Below are 24,808 nucleotides of genomic sequence, written 5' to 3'. Positions count from 1 at the left end.
AAACTTTTATAAAGGGTTTTCCAGTAAGGACGGGTTGTTTGTAACAGCTCGTGGGCGCCATATAGTTTCTCTTACTTTCTGTCAAAATATGTTCTTCTAATCAGTTTTTAAAGACAAATAATCATAGCAATTTAAACTTTGTTATCAAAAAAAGGTCGTCCTTCCAAGTCGAATTTCAACGTTTGGCGGCCAAATTCGAGTTCACCGACTTAGTTACAAATCAGCTCAGAAAGCATCGAAGTTTTTCGTAAAAGAGTGCTGAAAATCTGTGGCCGCGTCTTTAGACTCTATCTTTTAGGGCTTTCTTTAGGCAAATTCATTCAATCATAAGTCTGTAGATGACTTGTGTTTTAACAAAATTTACTTATGACTTTAAAAATTAAATTCATAAGCTACTTCAATTCATGATTCTTAAGCTTGTTTTGACTACTACTAATCATAAAATGAATGCTTATAAAAGTGCACATTGTACACTTAATAATTTTTCCAACCAGAATATCCATTAGTTTATAAATTTAATTTGTTTAGATCAGAAGTTAATCAGTGGGTTGCGAATACATTTGTTTTGTATTCATAAGTCATCAAATAGCTTGCGAATTATAAAGTCAATGGGCAAGTTCAGACTACATAAGGGACTTGAAAGTTAGGCAAGTTTCTAGTATCTTATTGGCCAGCTGCCAAAAAATTACCTTCCAATTAAGGCAACTTTAATGGAAAGCTGACTGAAAAGTTAGTCAAGAAAAATTTCCCTAACTATCAAGTCAAGTCTACTTCTATCAAAATGACAGTTGATAATGTTTTTTCATTCAACTGAAAGCTGAACTTTATTACTCTATTATTTATTTATTTTCTGAAAAACTTTATTTAGGGCCCTATTATGACTCGCGAGTCGAACGTTCGACTCAAGTCGAACGATTTGGCGAATTGCCTAAGTCGTGGTATTATGAAAGGCGAACTTCGACGTTCGCTTTTGAAAACAATATTACCAACTTTAAGAAGTGAAATATGTAACGTCATGACTCGGTGAAACGTCAAAGACTGAAAATTATTGTTGATGATATATTGTTTACAATTTGGAAAAAAGTAAAATAAATAAAACAAAATATGATAAGCAGTGTTGATTTATTTTTTTGAAGATGAAGATAAAAACGAAAGAGCGGAGAAAGTATTGGTGTGTAGATTACGAAGAAGTTTAAGGGACAACTCCAACCCACTTCAACTTCCAGATAATTTGTAAGAATAAAATCGTGAATTCTATTTCAGTTTAATTCTATTCTTCTTTTTATAGGTTTGTGTCATATTTTCGCGTTAATAAGCATGCATTTGGTTATATTTTAAACATCATTACACCAGGATTTAAAACTACTCAAAGTTCTGCAATTCCACCATATATAAAAGTTTCAGTAGTTCTAAGTGAAGTTACTTATTACTTTTTTGAAAGGGCCAGATTACCCAGAATAGTGGGCTGTGTAGATGGGACTCACATTGGAATAATCGCTCCTGTTCAGCTACAACATCAATTTTTAAACAGAAAAGGATTTTATAGTTTGAATGTTAGTGGTGGTTAGTTAGATTAATAGAGATTGATTCTTATTATTTCACTCAAACTTTTTTCATTTCAAGGCCTGTGACAATAATGGAATTATAAGATTTATTGATTCCAGATATCCAGGTTCAACACATGACTCTTTTATGTGGAATCATATTGAATTAAAGGATCTTTTGGAAAGCTGGTGGTTGAATGGAGAGCGGTCAAGATATCTAGGTGTGAATATATTCCATTCGTAGGTAAAGAAGTAAATGGGCTATTTTTAAGAACAATTTTTTTTTCAAAAATACCAGGCTTGGTTTTTTTTTTGAAGATCCGAAAGATCCTATACCTTTCGCATTTTCAAGGTTTGTCTCCATAATTTCAACGAGCTTTGAAAATTGGTTGGAGTTGGTTCTTTTTATGCTAGGTATACAAATAAAATTCTATATTATTTTTGCAATTGTTAAGCATTCATTAATTTTAAGCATTCATTACCTTTTTCTATTTCCAGTGCAACTCATTTTACTTTATTTTCCAAAATTATTCTCAAAACAAAATAAAACAAACAAACAACCACCGATTTCAAATTTAACAGTAAATTTCTTCAAGTCACGAAGAATTACAGTTCGACCGATTCTGACAGATAAAAGCGAACGTTCGCTAGTGGTAATAGAGCGAGATTTCAATTCGCTATTTTTTTGACATTTTAGGCGAATGTCAACTAGGCGATTCGCAAGCGGTAATACCAAATAGTCACATTTATTAAATTTTTCTTGCGACTCGCAAGTCATAATAGGGCCCTTAATGTTTTCTATAAAAGGATTCCTTGTCAATTTGGAAACGAAATAACTAATATTTCTTTACAATACAAAATACAAATCGTGGTGGACTTGTAGCTTGAAGAGTGTGTTTAAGAGAGTAATTTTGTTGGCGCTTTTAGTTCTAAGAACTTAAAGTAGAGATTTGTGAAGCAAAGTTTTGAAATTGAAATTCATTACGCTTGAAAAACCAATTTGCCTTGGTGAAAATTTACATTCAAAGAATTGGACCCTTCAAATGTCATTGCTACGGGGGCTCTCCAATAAAGATAAGACCTTTCTTATAGCTCATATCAATAAGGTTTTATCTTTATTGGAAAGTTTTTTAATAAGGTTTTTTTTTAATTTTAAAATTGACCCTCCTTAATGGAAAACGTTATTTTCTAAATCAAAGTATATAAAAGTTCAGCTCTCAGTTGTATGAGAAAAATATAATCAGCTGGCAGTTTGACACAAGTAGACTTAACTTAATAGTAAATCTAAGTGTCTGAGTTCAATCTCAGACAGAAAGGGGATCCAGATACCTTTTTGATAGTGTTTTACGTGTAAAATAACAGCAGATCAAAAACAGCTGAGATGTCAGAAAAGTATCAAAGAATTTCTGGGGTATGTAGGTATCTGACAGAAAAGCTGATTCAACACATGGTTGAATTTCAAAAACAATTTCAACAAAAAGATACAAAATGTTGTATTTAAGGATGTTCTGTACATAAAAGACAATTGGAAGCTATTTGACTCCGAATTTTAAAAGATAATTATGATCTATTTTTTAACTATTTTTTTAAACGCATCTTTCAATTCATCATAGTCCGACGAATCAGTTGAATTATCCATTAAATGTTTTATCTTACAAAATGTTTTATCTTGACTTCGAAGCTAAATGTTTTTCTGCTTTTTGTGAACAGCTGAGAGTTTTTATTTTTTGACAGCTATCTCAATACTCGTTCAACAAGGTATCTAAAAATCAAGCTATTCAAGAAACCCTATCCAACACGACATTGAACGCAGCCAGTATATACGATTGAAAGATCTTCCAACATTGACAGACTTTTCTCAAAACACTTATACCAATTTTGTATCAACCATGTAAACACTCAATTTTATCTGCCAAAAGTGACAGAATGAAAATTTGTAGGCAATCGTTTGTAATCGTCTTAACATCCAATATTTTGTATTTGCAAACAATTGAACGATTGTCCACTAATTGGATATCGGATGAAGTTCTTTCCAAACAATTTAATCCAAATTCCAGAAAGTTTTTGAGCAGGAAACATCAAAAGTTTACAGGATTTTGAAATAATTTAAAAACTATAAAAATCGAAAGAATTATTATTATAATTTTTTAAAAGGTCGCCGTTTGGTCAAACAACGAAAAAAAGTTATACAAACTTTCAACTGTGTTAACAGACATTTATTAATTGGAAGATACCAAATTGTTGGGAATTTTCAGCCAATTTTATTCAAAAACCAACCAACAAGAACCAACCATATGAACGGCCAATATTTACTTGATAGAAAATTGGCATTTGTCACCTAATTGGGTGCTTTTGGAAAACTTTGGACAGTTCGGTCAATATTAAAAAATCATCCAATCGTCTATACTTAGCTTAAGGAAGTAACTTTAATTGAAAGCTTTGTATTAAGAACCTATGTTAACATGAATAAATTATTTTTAACTTCGCCATAGCCAAAGTGTGTCTTCGAAAATTCTTTATACGAAGGTTAAGTCGCCGAGGTGCCACCTCATAGGTTTTATATACAAAGTTGTTAGTCAAAATTTTGACAGTTTGCCATTAAACTACCTAAAACCTGCCCTTAATTCAAGTTTTTTATGAAGTCTGAACTTGCCAATTATTATTTAGAACAAGTTTGAAGAAAAATAAATATTATAAAAAAATTATTACAGATTTGTTCAAAAGAAAGTTAAAAATTCAAATTGAAGAAATAAGCTTAATTTGTATATTTTTGTAAAGCTCATCATTAATTTATATTAATATTTATTAACTTTCTTTCTCTATGACACTTAAAGCAATAAATTATTTAAAAAAAATTTAATATTAATATGATTTACATTTATATATGTGTATTTATAACTTAAAAGTAAATTTTTTAACATTCTTCTATTTTATAAAAATGTAAGTAGATAATATTTAAAACTAACAAAATAATATTAACTTTAAATAATTTTCTTTCTTCTTTTATTGTTTAATACTATTCTTTTTGTTTGTTACAAACTAATTTATTTACAAATTAATTTTTAATATTTATTGTTAATATATATATTACTTACTTTCTATATATAAAATAATTTATACACAGACAGAATAAAACAACTTAAACTAAATTAAATTAAAACATAAATAATTATATTTTAATGGATATTATGTAAAATGTTTATGAGTTAAAGAGATTCGTTTTATTATTTATGTGTGTGTTTGTTTTTGTTTTTGTTTTTATTTGTATTTTTATAATAAAGTGGCTTTTCTTAAAGGAGAAAAATGATAATAAATTAATTGAAAATTATAAACAAAAATAACAAATAAAATTATAAAAATAATTAGATTAAACAAAAAAATTAAAAAAAACATAAAACAAGCCTCATTGTGTACTATTGCTTTGTTTTTCTTTTTTGTATCTCAACTCAAATAAATATTTTAAGTTTCTGGTGTTATTTAAAGTTCAACAAAAAGAAAACAATAAAACTTTCAAAATCTTCTATTTCTAACTACTCGTTTAAATGACGTCATTTGGAAAACATAAAATGCAGTTACTGGTTTGTATTTACGTATTTATGGGCGCCTACTTTGAACAAAGCTTATGTAAAATTTGTTTTTTTCTTATTTTTCAAAAAATGGCAGTCTATGGTTTTCTTTCTTGTTGACGAATTATTATTATTATTAAAAAGAAAAGTAATCTTAAAATTTAAGCGTATATGGCAGTGATTCAGATAAATCGAATCAATAAAATGTATTTTTATAGATTATAAGTCGGGTGTCGTCACATTTGGTGGGAACGTAATGATCGTTGTGATATTTTTTAAAAAACTTTAAAAATGTGTGTTTTTTATCAATTCACAACTAAACATTCACTTAGAAGAACATTGTGAAGACCATCCATGTCGATCCAGTCACGTCGTTCATTTCGAATAGAAACATTTCGTATACATCCTTTGAAGTTTTCTCTCGTCAAAAGGGTGCCACTTGGAGCAATGTCTAGAGACAAAAATTGTATTTAATTAACTTTCAGGGAGGTGTTTAAGGACATTGAAGACTTACCTGGAACACCACCAATATAGAGAGCCGATTTCGTCTGAACTTTCCCACTGACTCGATGTTGGGCCAGTGAAATGATCGCTGGATGATTGTCTATTCGAAGTGCTATTTGCTCGAAGTCATATAAGGCGGATATGTTATGCCATTTATTGTCACAAATGGCATATTTCGATGGGAGAATCGATTGGACTCGGAATGGATTGCCATCGCCAAGGTCACAGGATAAAATTACCTAAAAAAACAAAGATAAATTAATGAAAACATATTTTTTTCAAAACTTGTTTATAGAACTTACATTTCCAGTGTGAATTTCGAGTGAGAGTGCTGGGAAGCCATTGGGTTCTGAGACACTAAGTAGGATGCCATTAAGCTCTGATGTTCGGAATTCCAATTCGAGTTCTAAATATTTTCCTACGTGGAAGTTTTTTTCTGGAAAAAAAGAGACAAAGTTGTTTTAATCTAGGAACATTTAAGTCAGATCCAATAAAAAAAACTTACTATAAATGGCATAAGCATCTCCTGGGAAATAGGATCCTTTTTCGACTTTGGGAAAACACTGTCCAACATTCAAATGTTTCCCTGGCCTCGCCAAATCCTGTGTCGTTCCATTGATATTCATTTTTCTCAGACATCCCTTAAAACCTTCCAACTTCAAGGCCAATTCATTTGGCACATTCACCGGTTGTTCTGGCAAACCACCAACATAAATCGACGATGATGCACTGATTTTTTTCGGAACTTTCATTTGCGCTGAAGTTTTTTGATCTGTTGTTCCAATTTCCACACTCATCGTAACTTTACGATCTTGACAATTGATTATGACATGATGCCATTCACCGTTATTTAACTTAGCTGTCAATTGTAATTCTTCACGTCTTCGACCACGAACTATGAGCAATAGATGACCATCTTTGAGAAGAAGGCTAACGTAGTGTTTTTGTTTTTCTTTGGTGCCAGGAGCCAAAAAGATCAAACCATTCGGATAGAAGGAACGAAAATCGAAATCAATGTGGAAGTTTCGTTGCCAAAAATTACGGGCTTGTAAATTCAATTGAGAATAACTGTGATGGTTGTCACCGAATTTGAAGGCATTCGGTTCGTAGGAATAACTGCCGACCTGTTGAGAAGAAGCAAGAAGCAAAAGACATATTGGAGGATTGTTTTTTCTATTTGAACTTTTGAAAGAGAATCTTTTTGAAGAGATCATTCTACTGGACTAACATTACTTTGGCAAACTAATTGTTTAAACGATACAATAAATGAAAACTGGAAAGTTTATAGAATTTAAAACCCTCAACATTTATTTCTTTTTTTAATGTTGAAAATTTCTTCTAACTAACTAACCCATTCCTTAAGCAAGACTTATACGGCCATAGATAAGTGTCAACGCGTTGACTCAGACGTAGGTGTCAACGTGAGCTTCTTCAATGTGCTCTTCAAACACATTGACAGAATTTTTCGTTGACGATTACACGACGTGAAACCTTTGGTACAGATTTTGACGTCATTCTTAGGACAGGGAGCCAACGCCGTCTAATATTAGCTTTAAGGTTTTTTTTTAGTCATAATTCTCACGCTCGTTTATAAACGTTAATATCGTTACTCTGGAAAATTGGTTTCTTTGTTGGGGTACGTAATTACCGTTCGGACCGTTCAATTCAAGTAGTATTGGACGGGTTCAAATCTGATATTCACAAAATATAAGCTGGTGGGCTCGAGGGCTCCGTTTTTTCTAGGAATCTTTTCCGTATTATTATAAATAATCTTTTGCCTGAAACCCTCTTAACAGAACTGGTTCTATTCAAATGAAAACGAAACATTCCTATTATGGACTCCTTTACTATCAATGGTAATTTCTCTACAAATTGCTGGTACTGGCAAAATATCTTGAATGGTTCTCGAGGGTTAATAAAACTGAAAAGAAAACATAAAAAAATGAGAGAGAAAAGCCTTATTTTGCCTCATATATATTTGGAGCAGAATTTTTGGAAGAAGATGGAGTCCAAGCCCTAAAACTATTCTGTGGATGTACACTGCCATTGTTAGAACAATATTTAAAAAACGCGTGGTTGGTATGGTGGCCAGTTCTTCAAAGAATTGTATTCATGTACAGTACAGGTACAACAAGTGGTACGAGGCCTACACCAACTGCAGTTCTGGAGACATTGCTCTCTCTAGCCCCTCTGAATAGCCCATTAGCCCATTACGTCTAACACAGTGTAATAATTGGAAAAGGAGTTCCTTTAGTCATAAGAAAATAAAGAACCCTATTGACATAGATAGTGGCACTCAGACAGACTATTTAAAGCCGTATAAAGATGTCAACTGAATAGCACAAACAGAAATTTCCAAAAGGAAGGACTGGATGAAAAACAGTTTCACACAAATAAATTATGTATCTGTCTTTACGGAAGGTTTTAAAACGGGGAAGGGTCTATCATCTTTTCATGTAACCCTGAGAAAAATCAATAAATCTTCTATATTACTGGTGGTTTCTGAAGCCACAAAGAATCTTGCTTTCCACAATTTGGAAGACAAATGCACAGACATATTTATCGACGTGACGGTCAAGCAGCAATCAAGGCCATATCTGCCACTGTTACAAAGTCAAGACTGGTATAGAAATTCGCTTGGGAGCTTCGTTTACTCAGCTAAGCCAACACGGTTACCATCTGTCGGGTTCCAAAACATTGTGACATTGACGGTAGAATGAAAAAGCAGACAAATTGGTAAAAAACGGATCAATGCTCAGTCCGATCCATTCGTCCGATTCATTGAAATCTCAAACAGCAGGTGAGCACCTCTTGAAACTTCCAGAGTTTCTAGGAATCTATGGCCGAAGATTCTATTTGTAACTAGGTACGCCTCAGCTGTCCTTACTAATAGGTACCCTTACGGGTAACAATTCATTAAGCACTCACATGAACAGAATGGGTATCGGCTCATCCTATTTATTTAGAGGATGTAAGGCCCTTGAGACGGAGGAAGATACCTTCCAGTTTCTATGCCAATGCCCAAGCTTATCCAAAAGAATGACAATATTGAGAAATTATTTTTTCGCCGAAATATGCGACGTTTTGTCCTTGGCACCTGAAGACATTGTTAAATTTTTCCAGAAACCTCGATGATGCAAGGATTTATTCTCAACCAAAATGCTCACCAACTGTCCCAATCCATTCCCTATCTTTTTGCCGGACTCTGTAGCTATTCAGTCTCCTCGTTTCAAGTAACACCCATGGATAGTGGCATTGGCTGAAGGTTACTATTTTGTGACAGAATTGAGTTTTCAAAGCAGTGTTTTTGATTCCACATTGCACAATGCTATCTGGATCAGAATTTAATGAGCTTATCATACGCTGCCGTTGGTAGTCGACATCCGAAGGACAAGGATGTGAATCGAAAAACGAGTATGAAAGGCTGAGGGTACTGTCTCCGGCGAAACAGTTTAATGGAATAGAAGTGACAGACAAACATCGTTTATGAATATAAGGAAGAGAGTCGGAGACAAAACGGAGCCCTGGGGGACACCAGTATTTATTTTATGAATTTCAGACTTGAAACCATCCAATACAACTTGTATTGAACGGTTAGAAAGGTAATTTCTAATCCAACGAAAAAGAGATTCATCAATCCCAAAAGCACGCATTTTCGATAAGAGAGCCTGATGCTAAAATATATCGAATACTTTTAAAATATCATGTGCAATAATCTTACTTTCTCCAAAACGATGTAAAGATTTGTTCTACTGTTCGGTGAGATAAACCATCAGATCACCAGTGGACCTATTGCTACGAAAGCCATACTGCCGGTCATTAAAAAGCTTCCGTTCTTCAAGATATTTCTTTAACTGAAAATTGATCAGCAATTCCATGGCCTTGGAAAGAAAGGAAGAAAGTGAAATTATGCGATAGTTAGAGAGAGAGGAGGATTCGCCAGGATTCGGGACAGTCTGGACAAAGCTATTTTCCATCCACTCGGAAGGAGACCTGTAGAGTAGGAAAGATGGAAAAGTTTTCGCAGTGGTTTTGCCTGGAAAAGTTTTCGCAGTGGTTTTGCCAGCGGAAAAGTTTTCGCAGTGGTTTTGCCAGCGTTGAATAACACCTCTTCAGAACAATTGGGGAGATTTTATTCGGGACAGCGGATTTGTGTATGTCAAAGACTTTGAGTACTCTTGCAACTGCACGAGTGCGAAAGAAGATTCGTCCCATAGAATCATTTACGCTTTTATTTACAGGAGGACTCATGACACTATCTGTAGCTTCGAATTAATAGCAAACTGTGCTGCAAGCAAATTGGCTTTATCAATCGAACTTACATAGGGAGTGTCATTGTGTACGAGCTTTGGAACCGAGGATGATGTGGTGTTTTTTACAAATGACCAGACATTTTTACTACCTTTGGGACATTGTAGTATTTTTTACTGATCATGCAAAAATTTGGTTCGTCGAATATGAAAGGTCTTTCTAGATTGTTTGAACTTATTCCGGTTTTCCTCAGTCAGGTTGGCTTTATAGCGACGGTAACTTACTTTTCTGGATCTTATAACCTCTTTACAGATCGAATCAAATCATGAGTTCTCTTTGTATTTGATAGATTTCACCGGATAAAATTTCTCATTCCACAAAGAATTAAATTTGTTACCATATCTGCACTGGAATCCACATCACTATCGAGGAAGCATAGTGACCAGTTAAATTTCCTGAAGAATTCATTGAGACCTTCCAAGTTGGCTTTCTCATATTGACAAACGGTTCTCATAGCACTTTTTTTCTTTAACTGGGTTTTTGAGACGTGAGAATTTTGCAGTTACGATACAATGGTCTGATGTGCCTAGAGGCGATAATACACTGATTGTGTATTTTTTAGGGTCAGAGGTAAGAAACAAGTCTAGGGTGGTGGTGGATTGACCTTCAACGTCAGGTATTCGAGTTGGCTCATCGACAAGCTGAGTTAATTGATTTAACTTAGCAAAAATCTCAAAGAAGAGTTATTGGTCACATTCCTTACTTTGTGTATATTGCTGATTGAGTGCTTAAGTTGTCTTAATTGTGCAAAAGTACTCACATACGAGTTTTAATAAGTTCATACCCTGCTCTTAAATGAAATAACTAGATCTATCGAAATAATCTAAGAAATAAAATGGATTTCCGAACAATAATGAAGTTAACTTTTTCTATACCCGTTTAAGGATAAAAATCTAAATTATGACAAACCTAGAGGGTAACTTTGTAAATAATTCTAAAATGTTTCGAAATCAAATATCTATTACTTTTCATCTCCATTTCCAACTGACTAAAATTAAATGGCAGCGTTGACATTTGTTACTTGTCAAATTGAGGTGTTTTTTTCCAGAGAATAGAGAATGGAAGCGTTACTGGATGTTGTAAGGCCTGTGCATCATCGTAATGAACGCTCAGATACATTACTGCTGCAAGTACAATTCATCAGCTATTCAAGATCATTACTTAGACAATATGGAACATCAAGGTAAACCCAAGCACACGAAACACACACATGACCAATTATAACTTTCTTGGGTGAAAAATGTCGTAGTCTCGAAATTTCACGGTTTGTCTAAATTAGTTGCCTCTAAGATCATACGATTTAACACCGTTAGTTTTTTTTTGGAATACTCAACCAATCTTTTCGAAACGGGCATTTAAATGTTACTATTATTTTGTATTTTTTACACTTCATTCCTAAGGTTAAAAGGAGATTGAGTATTTTGTTATTAATTTCGAAATCTTAATTGTACCACAAATAGGAATAGGATTGACTTTCAGAACAAAATTTGAATCCTCTACGAACTTCTTTTTCTAAAGCAGACTACAAATTTCTTAAAATCATTAAATTGGTTTTCAAATAAAAGCACATTGGGTTTTTCTGTGAACTTAAAATAAATTGAGCAGATAAACGAAATAATTTGGGAGTGATAGAGAATCCAAAAATTGTGTCAACATTAGTCTTTTTAAAACCAGAATTTGTGTCTTCTAAGTAAAAACCTTTTTATAATTGACAACTCTTTGGGTAGCAATCTGCTTGAGTTCTCAATTTCTTGAATATCACCGAAAGTGAATTTAGTCGTTTTTAAAATAAAAAAATAAAATTACAAACATTTATCTTTCAAATTAAGCAAAATTAGTATCGCAACAAAACTGAACTGTCATGTTTCCAATAAAAAAGGTGGAAGTCAGAACTTCCATTGATGTAAGATAGCACTGATTGGAGCTCTAAAGTACTCCTCTTAGCTGAAACTTGATTAAAAAGCATTTAAGAAGTTGGATCAGTATATGAAACCATAAAGTATGAATTTAGAGCATCAATACTTGGACATTGCTTAAACATCGAGATCAAACAAAACCCTTATTTTAAATCATTCAAACTAAGTAACAATAACAAATAAATTACATTGTTAGTTATAAAACCTCTCAAAACCCTACTACCCCAAACACAACATCAACATAACCTACTTTTCTTGCCACAGCGTTTTGTGTTAGTCTTGCTACTATTTAAAGTTGTACTGCCAAGTATAAAAATGTTAGTTTTTTAATCTCATTTGATGATTAAGTTAGATGAAAAGTTAAAGTAAGTTAAAATGAAATAAAAGATTTTTTTTTTAGTTTTTTGCATAAAAATTGCATTTATTTTTTTGTTTGTTTGTATCAAAATCCAATAAAATATTATTTGTTAACAACAAAAATAAAAATTGTTCAACGAACAACACAAAATGCCATGATAATGAAAAGCAGTTATATGTACGTATGAATGAATTTACGTATTTATGAATAATGATGAAAAAGTTATTACAAAATCTAATGAATTCTATAATTATTATTAATATTAATTCAAAGTAAAAGAAACATTATATGCCTTTTAAGGTGATAAAATATAATTTTTTATTTTTTTTAAATAAGTGCATACTAATTAATTAATAATATTTAAGTTATATACATAAATTAGTTTTACTTTTTACTTTAAATATTGTATAAGTAATTAATTTTTTATTCAAAAAGAAGCTTCAGCGCCATCTGGTATTAGTTTATAATAATTGTTTAGTTTTAATTTAAGACCACAACCATAAAGAAGAGCTTTAGCTTTTTAGTTATTTTTTGTTTAAACTTTTGATTAGTTTTATAATTTTTTTAAGGTTTTGTTTTGAAAGCTCGTACAGTCTCCATAAAAGATACATTTTTGTTTAATGTAAATTGTTTAACAACTAAAATCCTATAAAAAGAAAAATTTTAAATTTTAAGTAAATAGAAACAAAAAAAAAAAAACAAAAACAATCTCAAACAATTTTACAGATAAAATTTATAAAAAGTATTTCCAAAAGAGTGAAAAAAGAAACAACACCAAAAACTTATGAAAAAATACAAAATTCTTTACTCACTCTTTGACATCCTTCGGGAGCTGTTGTGAAACTCTTTCCAATGGGTTCGGTTTTCATTAAAACATCATACATTCCATTAAAGCTGCCCATTTGAGGGCCATTTCTACCAATTTGAACATTTGAGAAGCTTAAAGCTTGATTAAAGTTGACAGTCTTATTATTGAACACAATATCTCGTATGGCACCCTCTAAGGGTATTAATGTTGGTGCTAAGGGTTTATATTCAGCGTTTTCTGGAGCTCCACCAACGTACAGGCCACCTGCTTCTCGAGGCATGCTAACCATAGTTGGCGAACCAGTAAGGATTTTGGAGTCTTGCAGCTCATCATCAACCATAAGATCGAATTTACGACCATTTTTGATGAGATTTACAACATGATACTCTCCATCGTTCACTGAAGAGTTCGATACAAGTTTAACATTTGATCGTCCGGAGTCTATCCAAACATGAATGAGACCATCGAGGACACTTATCGAATAGTTGCCTTTGATGTCCTTCGAATCGTAGTCGCCACTAACTTCTGGAGGATAGGCGGATAGAAGGAGCAAAGTATTGGGCTGAAGAGTTCGGAATACAAAACCGGTATTTGATCGTTTGCGGAGAGATTGTGAAGATAACTCAACAAAGCCACTACCAGTGAAGCCAGCTCTAAATAAATAAAATAAAAATTAAATCAAATTTGAGTTTAAGGAATGAGTGTCTAAATGTACTTAGTGACGGTATCTTTGCAGGACTGTTCAACGCCAAAGTATGTAGAGCTTCCTAGTGGATCATAAGTTTCCCCATTGATCTGGACATCCATCATGCAGCCCATGAAGGGATTATCAGCTCCAGGAGCTTTCGTTGAACCTGATCGGAAGCCTTAAATAGAAGCAACATTTTTAGAAATGTCCTTTTTTGTGTTTTGTTTAGTGTGTGCTGTTTATTTACCTGGAGGAACTCCGCCTAAATAATACACAGCTTTCGACAGATCCGGAAGCATATGGCTCTTAATCGGCACTGTGGGTGATCCTGTAATCGGTGTATCATTATTCACCCGAAGGCTTCCATTCTCCGTGCCTCGTTTTGGTACAAATTCTCTTGCTGCTTCAATCTTAATCCATTTTCCACTATTGTATTTCTTTGTTGTATTGATCTCGAGTTTGGATTCATCGCCATAGTCGATTCGGAAGAGAATACGTCCACGACTTAAGGTCACTGAAACTGAGCGATTCTGAAATAAAACAAACAAAAAGACTAAGTAACTTAAATCTCGAGACTTTTAACTTTTTCTTACATTTTTATCGTCAACCGCCAAAAATAGCAAAGCATTCTCGTCCAGTGTCCTAAAAGTCATCTGCAGTGCAAACAAATTCTTCCGATACGGTCTTGGTCTGGATTTCTTAACTTCAGCATAACCAAGTCCATTGAAATATCTGGCATTTGACATTGCCGCTGATTCTTGTGCTCCAGACATAGCTCCTCCACATTTACCCTCGGAATGAGCAAAATTCCACAAACCTAAAGGTTTATTATCAACTTGTACCTGATGCAAAATCACATTCAAGCCCTCGCCAACCAAAGGATCACGTATTTGAGCTTCAGATGGATAACCTCCGATCCATATTTTATCAGCAGTAGTTCGGAAAAATCGAGTATACTCTAAATCAGTCACTCCAGTTACAGGAATCGAAGGAGCAAGTGTTCCAACATTTGTCATACGACGAACCAATAGACTTCCAATATTCAAAGTTCGATTGGCTTCGACATGATACCAGGCGTCATCGTAGTGTGGATCACGAGTTTGAATTTCTAGAGGATGTGTGATTGTCTCAGTGCTTCCACCAAGATTCCATTTGAGACGAACCCGTCTTTTATACATGTCCATTGCAATATATCTCCCATCTCGACCTTGGATATAGATGAGGGGTGAATTACCATTAACGTTGTTCAGAGCAAAACTAAGCTTTATAGAATTCGATGTTGATAGTCCATATGAAGATGGCAAGTAGGATCGAACACACTTAGGATCGGCTGATTCAATAGAAACTTTGATCTAAAGACGAAAAAGAATGTAAAGAATAAAGCAAAACAGACATTTTTGACCACAAAACTTACCCCTTCGGCTGCATGTCGAGCCTTTGCGATCTTATCCCTCAACTCTTGCATTTGCTTTGACATTGTATCATTCCAAACTTCAAATTTCTGATGTGCTCTCATTGTTTGTTCCTCCACAAAATTCAACGATATATTAGCCAATCGGATATTGGTCTTTGTCAGTGAAATATTCTCCTCGGCCATGCCAAGTTTTATAGCGAAATCAGGCTCGAGCATATTGAATTTCTCTCTCAGCCTTAAAATATCATCGTTAACATCGAGAGCTTTACGATTTTCTGCATTCATTTGTTCTGATACGCGAGTTGCCATTTCAATACTTTCCAAGGCCATTTTCTTCGAAGCACCAGTATTGAGGGTTGAAAGCATTGATGAGATGTTGTTTGTTCGAATACCTGCGTCGATAATTCGTGATTTGATGCCTTCAACTTCATCTTCATGGATTTTGATTTTCATTTTTAAAACTGCAAAAGAAAAACGTTTGATTTAAGAAATGGGTTTAGATTTTAGAAAACAATTCCTACCATTAGCTTTTTCCATTTCTCTGAGGGCATCTTTTTGTAAGAGTTTTGATTTTCCGAGAGATATCTTGGCTCGTTCGATGACAGAGCTGCCATCACTTGGATAGAGTTGATTTTGGGCCTCAGAAACACCTTCTCTGGCTTCCAGGGAAGATCTTCGTGCAGCTGTGATTGCGTCTGAAATGTTTTTGTGGGCAGAGCTAGAATGAAAAGAAAGGTGCATTTTGGAACGTTAGATTTTAGTGTAAAGACATCATCTACTGCAAACTTACCTCGCTAAGAGCGCAATTCTGGCTCCATTCTTCGTAGGTTGGAACTGCCTCATATACTCATTCGAACGTTCGGTCAATCTCGCAGCATGTTTCTGAGCCTTTGGCAACCAATGTTTATAAACTTCCTTACGTATCTTATCGTTCTCTTCCAAAGTATCATTCATATACCTTGACAATCTCTCAATAGTATCAATTTCTCCATCCAATTGTTCTTGTCGTCCCTCGATCATATCCAAAAAAGTATCAGTCTCCGCAACCAAACTATTGTTTTCATATTGATCGAATTCACTTTGAAGCTCCCTAATCTGACCATGATCTTCCACCAGATAACTTTTCAAATTCACAATATGCTCATGAATATCATCGATTTCATTTAACATTTCGAACGTTTTATCAGTGAACATTCGAGCATCGGACAGACGATAGTTCGTATTGTTCAAATCTCGCATGAACATCTCCAAACGACCTCTCAAATCGAAAGCTGCATCTGAAGCATTGCCATGTAGATAGAATAAATCCCAAGCCTTTGACCAGGTTCCGCGAATATTCTGCACTGATTCATCATGTTGTTGAATTTGATGCAAATAGTAACGAGCTTCTTGCAGCACTGCTGGCAAACTCATGTGATGATCTTCGGTTCCATAATTGTTTAGGGCAAAAATCGTATTAATGATATTCGATCGGACATTTCCGATATCTGAATACAAGTCTGCGGATTCTTTCCTCAGAATCGTAACAGCTTCAGTTCGTTTAGCAGCTGTTGCAGCGGCTTTTCGCGATTGGAACTTATTATTCTCTGCATAGGAACCAAGTTTCTGAAGAGTGTTATCGTCATAGTTGAGCATCATTCGTTTGGCATCCGTGTAGTCTTGCAACTGATCAGTTACATCCAAACGATTTTCCTCATATTCATCGAGTTTCAACCAAGGGGCAGGGATGCCAGTTAAGTCCATATGAGCCATACCTCGCCGGAGCTTATGACCAATAAGTTCCACATAATCCAAAAGGGTTAAAGTGCAATTATCACAGACTGAAATAAATAAAATCTGACAAAAATTGGAAGGAGAATGAGAAGGAGAAAAGCTCACGTTTACACCGGCGATCTTCTAGGAAATGTCTCTCGGCAACACAAACATCACACTTACGACCCGTAACTCCTGGTTTGCAATGACATTGACCAGTTTCACTATTACACTCATCCAGAGCAATGCCATCCAGATTACAATCACATGATCGACAAGTTCCGTTGATCGATCGCGGTGACCCGAAGAAACCCGGTCTACAACGATCACACAAAGCTCCAGTATATCCAGGGCGACAAATGCAGCTCACTTCCCCATTCCACACGGTACAGCCCTTGGCGAAATTTCGACTTGTCTCCGGACAGGGACACGATCGACAACTTCCAATATTTGGATCACCATAGAAGCCTTCGGCACAACGATCACAGTGATCACCACCAGTGTTTCCTCGACAGTTCTGCAAGAGACCAGTGAAAAAAGAAAGTTAATGCCAGTCTTGAGAGTCATGCTCTCTCGATATTTCTTACCAAACAAACTCCAGTTTCTCGATCGCACTCGGTGCTTCGTCCATTGCAATGACAAGGAGCAGCTCGCCCAATCAGATCTTCAATGAAGGTACTGTGAATTTCGGTATTATTCTTCCATCGGTAGTATCCAGCACCAGGGTCTTGACATGAAAGCCCTTCGTACATTTTCGGACACTTGCACCTCTCGACACCTTTGGCGATCATATTGGTCGATCCATAGATATAGATTGCTGTATCCATGTGGACGTTTTGAATTCTAGAAAGAAAGATAAACCGTTCGAAATCTCTTGGACAGTTCATAAAGCTCTATCAAAAAACCAAACTTACATAACTTGTACAAAGTCCATTGTTGTTGTTCCCCTCAGGAAGATGTGCTTGATATTTTGCAAAGCAGCCATCATCGTTGATCTATCGACATCGTGTCCATTTTGATGAAGCTTCCAATAGGACTCATGCAATGGAACACTAAAGGTATCATTGTTCGTGTAAATCCGTTCTTCATATTCATAGAAGTCTATGATAAGTCTTGAATGGGAGTGAATTTGTACTAATGGAAACTGAAGTAGGATCTTCCTGTCCAGGAGATTGCCTCCGCCATCTGTAAGAAGGGTATAGACAAGATTCCCACCATAACTACTCGTTCGATCGCCATAGAATTGTGGAGGCAATTGGAAGTAGAGGGGATAATAGAAGGTCGTATAGGCTCCGATCGATATGTTCCCCGTGGATTTTGGTATCAAATTCAAATTGTTCATTGAGCTTAGTTCGGCATCTTCGCGATATGATTTGCTGCCTTCCATTTGAATGATCTGAAAAGTGTTTATAAGGTTAAACAAGGTTCTTTTAGCTGGGCTTGTTTTTTAGCCAAACTTACCACAATATACTCAAATTCACTATTTGGCACCGAGGAGGGATGCATATACTGAATACTTAAATTCCTTGAGCCTGGCATTCGAATGTGTCCCCATGACCATTCACTCTGGGCACACTGATCCGATCGGCCAAAGCAGAAGCAGCGTGTACAACCTTCGGGATTCAAGTTCGATAGGCCAAAAGTTCCCTGTCGACATGTGTCACACTTCAGACCAATTACCAGAGCCTTACATGGACACTGCCCATTCGTATCACAGGCAATTAATCCATCTGGTCGCACGAACGATCCATGAACATCACAATTGCAACGACGACACTCTGGATAGCCAAAGTAACCCACAGCACAAGTTTCACACTTTCGTCCGGCATATCCCTCCCGGCAAACACATTGCCCCGAAACTTCATCGCACATCTGCCCGATGGAACCGATCATGTCACAGTCACAATTTATACATCCAACTCTATTCTGCCAGCCCCAAGTGCCGGGAACACACTGCGAACACCGCAAACCTCGACTATTCGGCGGACAGATGCATCGACCGTTGAAGGTATCACACACCTGGCCTTCCACCGGACACGGATCGCAACGAATACAACCTTCACTGTTGAAGCCATAGAATCCCTCTTGACATTGATCACAGCGTTGGCCGCTTATGCCGATCTTGCAATCGCACTGGCCAGTCCAGGGATTACATTCGTTGCTTCGCGAACCAATTGGATCACATCGACAATCGAAACAACCATTACCAGCTGTTAGATTCCAATGACCTGGACGGCATTTATCACATCGACGGCCGGTGACGTTCGATAGACACGGGCATTGACCAGACCGTTTTTCGCAGATAAGGGTTATCGCTCCAATGGGATTGCATAGGCATTCTGGAATGAAAAGAAAAGTTTACATAAGTAACATTTTTCAAGGGTTTTTGAAATACATACAAATTATGAAAATAAAAGTGGTTTTTAAGAACTACAGAGATGGTTTAGCTTTGGTAGCAAGTCAAAAGAAAAATGTAATATAACGAGACTTCTAGACTTTACTTGAGTTAAAAAAATAAATCCAAGGAAAATCCTTAAATATTTAAAAAAAAAATTCAAAAATTACGATTCATTCTTCAGTAACTTTATAACGGGTGTTAGACGTGTTATTTTCAATACTTGTTTCGGAGTTGGTCTTTTTGACAGCTGTAACTTGGCATATGCTCTGTTTCTTTTTCCTAAAAAACGTTTGCCAATTGGACAAATTTATTACTAAAATAATGGTTTGTTAAAGGAAACTTCTGGTAAGTTCATTATCACGCGTCACTTCATGGGCATGTGGCGTGGCATCCAATATCGTGGGATTTCGTGGGATTTAACACCGCTGGATTGTTTTTCTTTTTATTATTATGTCTACGTATATAAACCCAGTTGTCTTGGGCTCTGAGATAGATCTTATGAATGAGACATAAAGAGTTTTTGGAACACAAGGATCAATAGATTCTCGAGAATTTTTTAAATAAAACCCAATAATCTTGTTAGCTTTTTTATTAATTTAGTCAAAGTGGTCAATAAAAGTTATACGCAGTGCTATATGGTGCTAAATGAATCGCATAGTTTTAGAAAATAACGTGTAAAACAATTTATTTTCACTCGTCAATATTAAAAACTAAACCATTGCACTGTTCCCAGAAACTTTGAAGATCTTCTTGTAAAAGATAACAGTCTTTAAAAAAGTTAATTTTACGACAATTTTGTACCCCATCGGTATATTTAAGAAACATAGAATTAAGTAGGACGGACGCAAAATCGTTAGTAAAGAGTACGAATAATAACGGGCCAAAGTGACTACCTTGAGGGACACCAAAGTAAAGAGTAAAACATTTAGAATGTTTACTCTTAAAAATAACATTGACATTAATATTGACATTATGCATATTACTACTTTGCTTGAAAAATTGTTTCAGTACTTTAAAAGTGTAAAGGTGTCTCAAAGGTAAAATTCCCAAATAATTGAGTAAGGCCAACTTTCAATTAATGGATTTTTGTTGCAAATGAATCTAATTAGTTGTTTTTGAGCAATCGACAAATGTATTAAAGTACTAGCATATGAACCAGCCCAGCTAGATAAACCATATTGTATTTAAGAGTTTGCAAGCCCGAATAAATTGAAGTTAAAACTCTTTTTGAGCAGAATGGTTTTACCAGATACATTTTTCTAGTAATGATCATAAAATAATTTGTATACTAAAAACATGATTTTTCCAGTTAGGATTAAAATAAATTGTAAGAATCGTAAAAAGAACCAGCTGCTTGAAAATAAGGTCTACCATAACTATGTTAAGGAATGGTGAACTGTCTACAATTCAACCCATGTAATTCGTAATTCGAAAAAGAAGAACATGTCTTGATATGCTTTTGCTAGATTGAGAATAAACCAGCCCGTGTCGTGCGTCGATCGCAATGTGGTCAATCTGGTTGACGGTTGATTGATCAGGAGATTTCCATGTCCCCTTGTGGATATTAAGATGTGTGAACTGCGTACTAGCTACCAAAACATCTCGCCCCGCAGCGAAATCGATAAGCCTGAATCCGTTGTCGGAGGTAGTGTCGTGCAGGCTGTATCTCCCGATTATGCCACCAAAGATGTCTTCTCTTCCTAGCTTGGCATTAAAATCTACTAAGACAATTTTAATGTCATAGCCAGGGCATTGCTCATATGTCTTGTCCAAGAGCTCGAAGAATATGTCTTTGGTGTCTTCATCTTTCTCCTCTGTTGGGGCATGCGCGCATATTAGGATTATGTTTTGCCGAATTTAGCCTTGATGCGGATTGTCAAGATGCGCTCGCTCACGCTGTTGAAACTCAAGACTTTTTGCCTGAGCCTAGTTCCCACAACAAATCCACACCCAAATAGACGCTGTCTTTGTTCTCGGTAGCAGTCGCCGTAGTAGATATCGCAGTCTTTTAGTTTGCGTTTGTTGCCCGGTCCATCCCATCGCACTTCTTGGATGGCTGTAATATCTGCCTTGCAGCAGTTTAGGGCTTCCGCTAATTGTTCGGCTGCACGTGGTCTGTTAAGGGACCTAACATTCCACGTACATATCCGGAGTTCGTTGTCCTTATTTCGTTTGCGTGGGTTGTCAACAGTGAATCCGTCCGTATCCGAGGCTTTTTGGTGCTTCGAAACGAAAGGTATTTTTTACGTGGCCAGGAAGTCACCCCGACGGCACAACCCCCAACCTGGAGGGCCAGATCCTTAGGAAGGGGAGCCGGATAAACCGCTCCTTTTAGGCCTGGGCTCCGAATATGTTGAAGAAGCCCTATAAGGTGTTCACTAAGTAGTTCAACATTACTGGAACTGTAGACGCCACCGTTGATTCTATCTCGAGAATTCGTCCGCTGCCGCCTGGATAAGGAGAGGTGCCTTAGTGGAAACACCTCTCCCCCCTCTCTCGTTTGCTGCCCCCAACAACTTTCCACTGGGGTTGGAACCCAATCTCCAGTTGAGGTACTAGGCACCCGAAGTTCATCGCGGGGAGGTGAGAGTAGGAGTTGATAGACAGAGGTAGGTTTTGAGAAAAAACCTGTGGACGCTTGTGTCCTCTTGAATGCACATGTCTACCATTTGAACAGAAAGAGACTTAAATTCGTTAAAAAGTTCAACATAAAAAGAGAAGTTGATTGGAGACAGAGTTTTGAGATTTCTTTTGTTACGCAGTAAACAGAATTTTTTCGTGTACCAAGTGGCTAAAGTTTGTATTTCTTGATTTCTTTAAAGGATAAAGGTACTTTTTTTTCTAAACAATTATTAAGGATCTTATTAAAATTTGGAACTGCTTCGTCAATATTAGAAAATGCTAAAGTATCAGCAATTCCAGAAATGTTTAAATCTTCAGACAAAAGCTGGAAATTAGCTCTTCTGAAATCAAAATTATATAAGCAATCAAAGGAATTACTGTGTTCAGTGAGGTGATAACTTAAGTCAACAAAAATTTTCAAAGAGAGGTCATATTTATCAATATTAGTAATTCCTGATCTAGATTCTAGCGTCAAAAGAAAAGACTAAATCGAGAATTCGATTTTTTGAGTTTTTAATACAGCTTGTTTGCTTTAAGTCAGTAAGGACTTTATCGAGAAGAGATAGTTCCAATTGTAAAGAAGAAGGAGAGAAAAGAAGCTTCAAGGGAGGATTCGTCTTCGGATGGAATCCAGTCAATGTGTTGTAAATTGAAATCACCTAAAAGTAAAATATTGATGTCAGAGCTGGACACATTTATAAGATAGTCTAATGCCAAGGAGAGATCATTGTAAACAGATTCCAAACTTTTTGGAGGAATGTAGACGTTATCTTTACACGTACCAGGTCAATTGATAATTCAAATGGAAAACATACAGAAAAACCACCTAAATCCTTTGCATTACCAACATGACGATAGTTTCTGTAAACTTCGAACTCTTGACTGAAAAGTTCTGTGTCGGAAAAGCTTAAATTAAGCCAAGTTTCTGTCAAAACGAATGCGTCGTGTGTAAATCATTGGGAGTTAAGAAAAATTTCAGCATTTTTCAAGACATCACGAACACTCAATTAAAGAAATAAAAAGATTGTTGCTCTTTGAATAGATTAATAATACTGAACGGAGCTTTAATGCAGGCTATGTGCAATTATTTTCAACTTCTTTTCTTAAGAAATAATAGCGTCAATGAGGTAATCAGCCAGCGCACGCAGACATAGTAATATAACATACAAACATAATCGTTTTATATCTTCTTGAAAACTAAACGTCAAAAAAAACACCCTCTATTAAAACAACACATCTCCATACACCCTAACACATTTTTATGATTTGCTTACTTTTTTTCCTATTTTTTGAAAGAAAAACAAATTTTTTGAAATCAAGTTAAACGCTTGCTAAAAAAAATTTCATGCAAGGCTTGCGTTCCAACCAAATGCCAAAAATAAATTTTACTAACCTGACCTAAAGACTCTCTTAAACCAACCAGCGCAGCACTAAAAGAAATACGTGGGTTTTTTGTCTATTCCGTGTACTGTACAAGTTAAACCAAGCCTACACTTCGTAGATATTTTTCAAAAAATAGTAAAATAAAAATAAAAACTTTTTTCAATGACATCATCAACAGCATCAATTTTCCAAACTTCGATCCACATGCATTTCAATATCCTCAAGTATCAAGTTTGCTGAACCTTATTTCGTATGCGTTGGCACACTTCGTGCAAAAATTAAAATAAAAAAAAAAACACAAAACTAAAAAAATCTATGAATGAATTTAAAAAACTTTCAATGAGTTATATCGAATCGAGTATTACCTACAGTGTTGTGAAGTGAAGTGTATAGCTCCATCTACCCACGGCTTACAGTAATTTTTATTTCCGCTTGATGTATAAAGTGGTAGAGTTTGTGTGTGCAGCATAAAACATTTTCCGCCTACGATCCACAAAACATCATTCAATGGAACCACAATATTTTTTAGTAAACCAAGACCAAAACAAAAAGAAACAAAATCATACAAAGTGATAGAGAGACTCTCGAAGGAAGCTTCTCTAGCCCCTAAGACCCAAGCGTCATTTTAACAAAATATTCGCATAAAAGCAACCACACGAAACATGGCGGCACGGCACAGATTGGTTTTCACTTTCCCAGACAACAAACATGCTGATGTGGAAGAGGATGTAAGTGAAGAGGATGCACTTTAAGGCTGAGGCTATATCCACCATAACACAGCCTACGCGTCTGCTAGGTGCTCAATTGTCTATAGACTTCCCAAACCGGGTTTCAATCAAAAAAGCAAACAAACAAAACAAGCAAACAAACGAACAAACTTATAAGAATGTCAGATTCCCTTAGGCAGGCTGGAGAATAAAGACATTTAAGTGAGAAGCAGGTGTGTGTGGTGTGGAACCTAAGATCATAGAAGCAACAACATGTCTATTGCGGCATTTTGTTCAAAGATCAATGACGGAAATTCACATTCTAAATGCAATCTTTAGGCTTTTAAGTATCCATGGCTCTATTGACTGGAACCTGCTGCATATCACTTTAAAACCCATCAATCTTTGAATGCGATGCAATTTTGGTCTCATCATCATCATCTGCCTGGTTTGCTCTTTGCTGGCTGCTTGCTAGAATGATAAATCGCTTCTAATGATCTTACACACAAAAGTTAAGTGTGGACTTTAATTAAGATTTTTTTCAATTAAATTGTTAAATCAAGGTGATGCAACTGCAACCATCATCAATATCTTATGGAAGAAGTTTAGAAGGGAACGACATGTTGTTTACAAGTAAAGCTTGCCAATTTTTATTCAATTAAAATTCCTCATCAGAGAGTCATTTCCCAATGGAATGGAATCTATCTAGAGGCAGCGCCATATTATCAGAAGACATCCAACCTCTATCGCTACCTCTGCGTCCGTCCCCTATAAGCGAGCTCTCCTGTAACACAAGGTCTAATGTCTACTTTCAAATGCACTACATCAAGTTGCAGC

The 24,808-nt window shown here is 35.6% G+C and overlaps 1 protein-coding gene and 1 long non-coding RNA gene across 5 annotated transcripts in view; one reads left to right on the top strand and one right to left on the bottom strand.

Moving 5' to 3' along the window:
• Positions 1 to 867: 867 nt before the first annotated feature.
• Positions 868 to 2,261, top strand: LOC129941061 (uncharacterized). Of its 2 annotated transcripts, XR_008780807.1 has the most exons (4): positions 868 to 1,233; positions 1,289 to 1,563; positions 1,624 to 1,958; positions 2,043 to 2,261. It is a non-coding gene; the product is annotated as an uncharacterized LOC129941061 (long non-coding RNA). The 2 variants fall into 2 exon arrangements; XR_008780806.1 differs by having other exon boundaries at positions 1,624 to 2,261.
• Positions 2,262 to 4,619: 2,358 nt separating this feature from the next.
• LOC129942221 (laminin subunit alpha-2) overlaps positions 4,620 to 24,808 on the bottom strand; it is a 359,876-nt gene continuing 339,687 nt past the window's right edge. Inside the window, exons 7-21 of one of the 3 annotated variants that reach the window (XM_056051073.1) lie at positions 18,323 to 19,200; positions 17,776 to 18,257; positions 17,449 to 17,704; positions 16,988 to 17,378; positions 15,900 to 16,929; positions 15,631 to 15,827; positions 15,110 to 15,570; positions 14,289 to 15,047; positions 13,943 to 14,225; positions 13,723 to 13,873; positions 13,012 to 13,660; positions 6,120 to 6,738; positions 5,917 to 6,050; positions 5,625 to 5,853; positions 4,620 to 5,561 (exon numbers count right to left, since the gene is read on the bottom strand). In XM_056051073.1, the coding sequence (XP_055907048.1) occupies positions 5,416 to 5,561; positions 5,625 to 5,853; positions 5,917 to 6,050; positions 6,120 to 6,738; positions 13,012 to 13,660; positions 13,723 to 13,873; positions 13,943 to 14,225; positions 14,289 to 15,047; positions 15,110 to 15,570; positions 15,631 to 15,827; positions 15,900 to 16,929; positions 16,988 to 17,378; positions 17,449 to 17,704; positions 17,776 to 18,257; positions 18,323 to 19,200 (6,665 nt within the window). In that variant the 3' untranslated portion in view covers positions 4,620 to 5,415. Of the gene's footprint in view, positions 5,562 to 5,624; positions 5,854 to 5,916; positions 6,051 to 6,119; positions 6,739 to 12,512; positions 12,846 to 13,011; positions 13,661 to 13,722; positions 13,874 to 13,942; positions 14,226 to 14,288; positions 15,048 to 15,109; positions 15,571 to 15,630; positions 15,828 to 15,899; positions 16,930 to 16,987; positions 17,379 to 17,448; positions 17,705 to 17,775; positions 18,258 to 18,322; positions 19,201 to 24,808 lie in introns of those variants that run through there. The other 2 variants (XM_056051075.1, XM_056051076.1) reach the window with 2 other exon arrangements.

Source organism: Eupeodes corollae, chromosome 1 (genome assembly GCF_945859685.1).
Source record: "Eupeodes corollae chromosome 1, idEupCoro1.1, whole genome shotgun sequence".
In the NCBI taxonomy this organism is placed as follows: Eukaryota; Metazoa; Arthropoda; class Insecta; order Diptera; family Syrphidae; genus Eupeodes; species Eupeodes corollae.
Note: the sequence above shows the minus strand (reverse complement) of the source record. Positions and strands in the feature narration are given on the sequence as shown.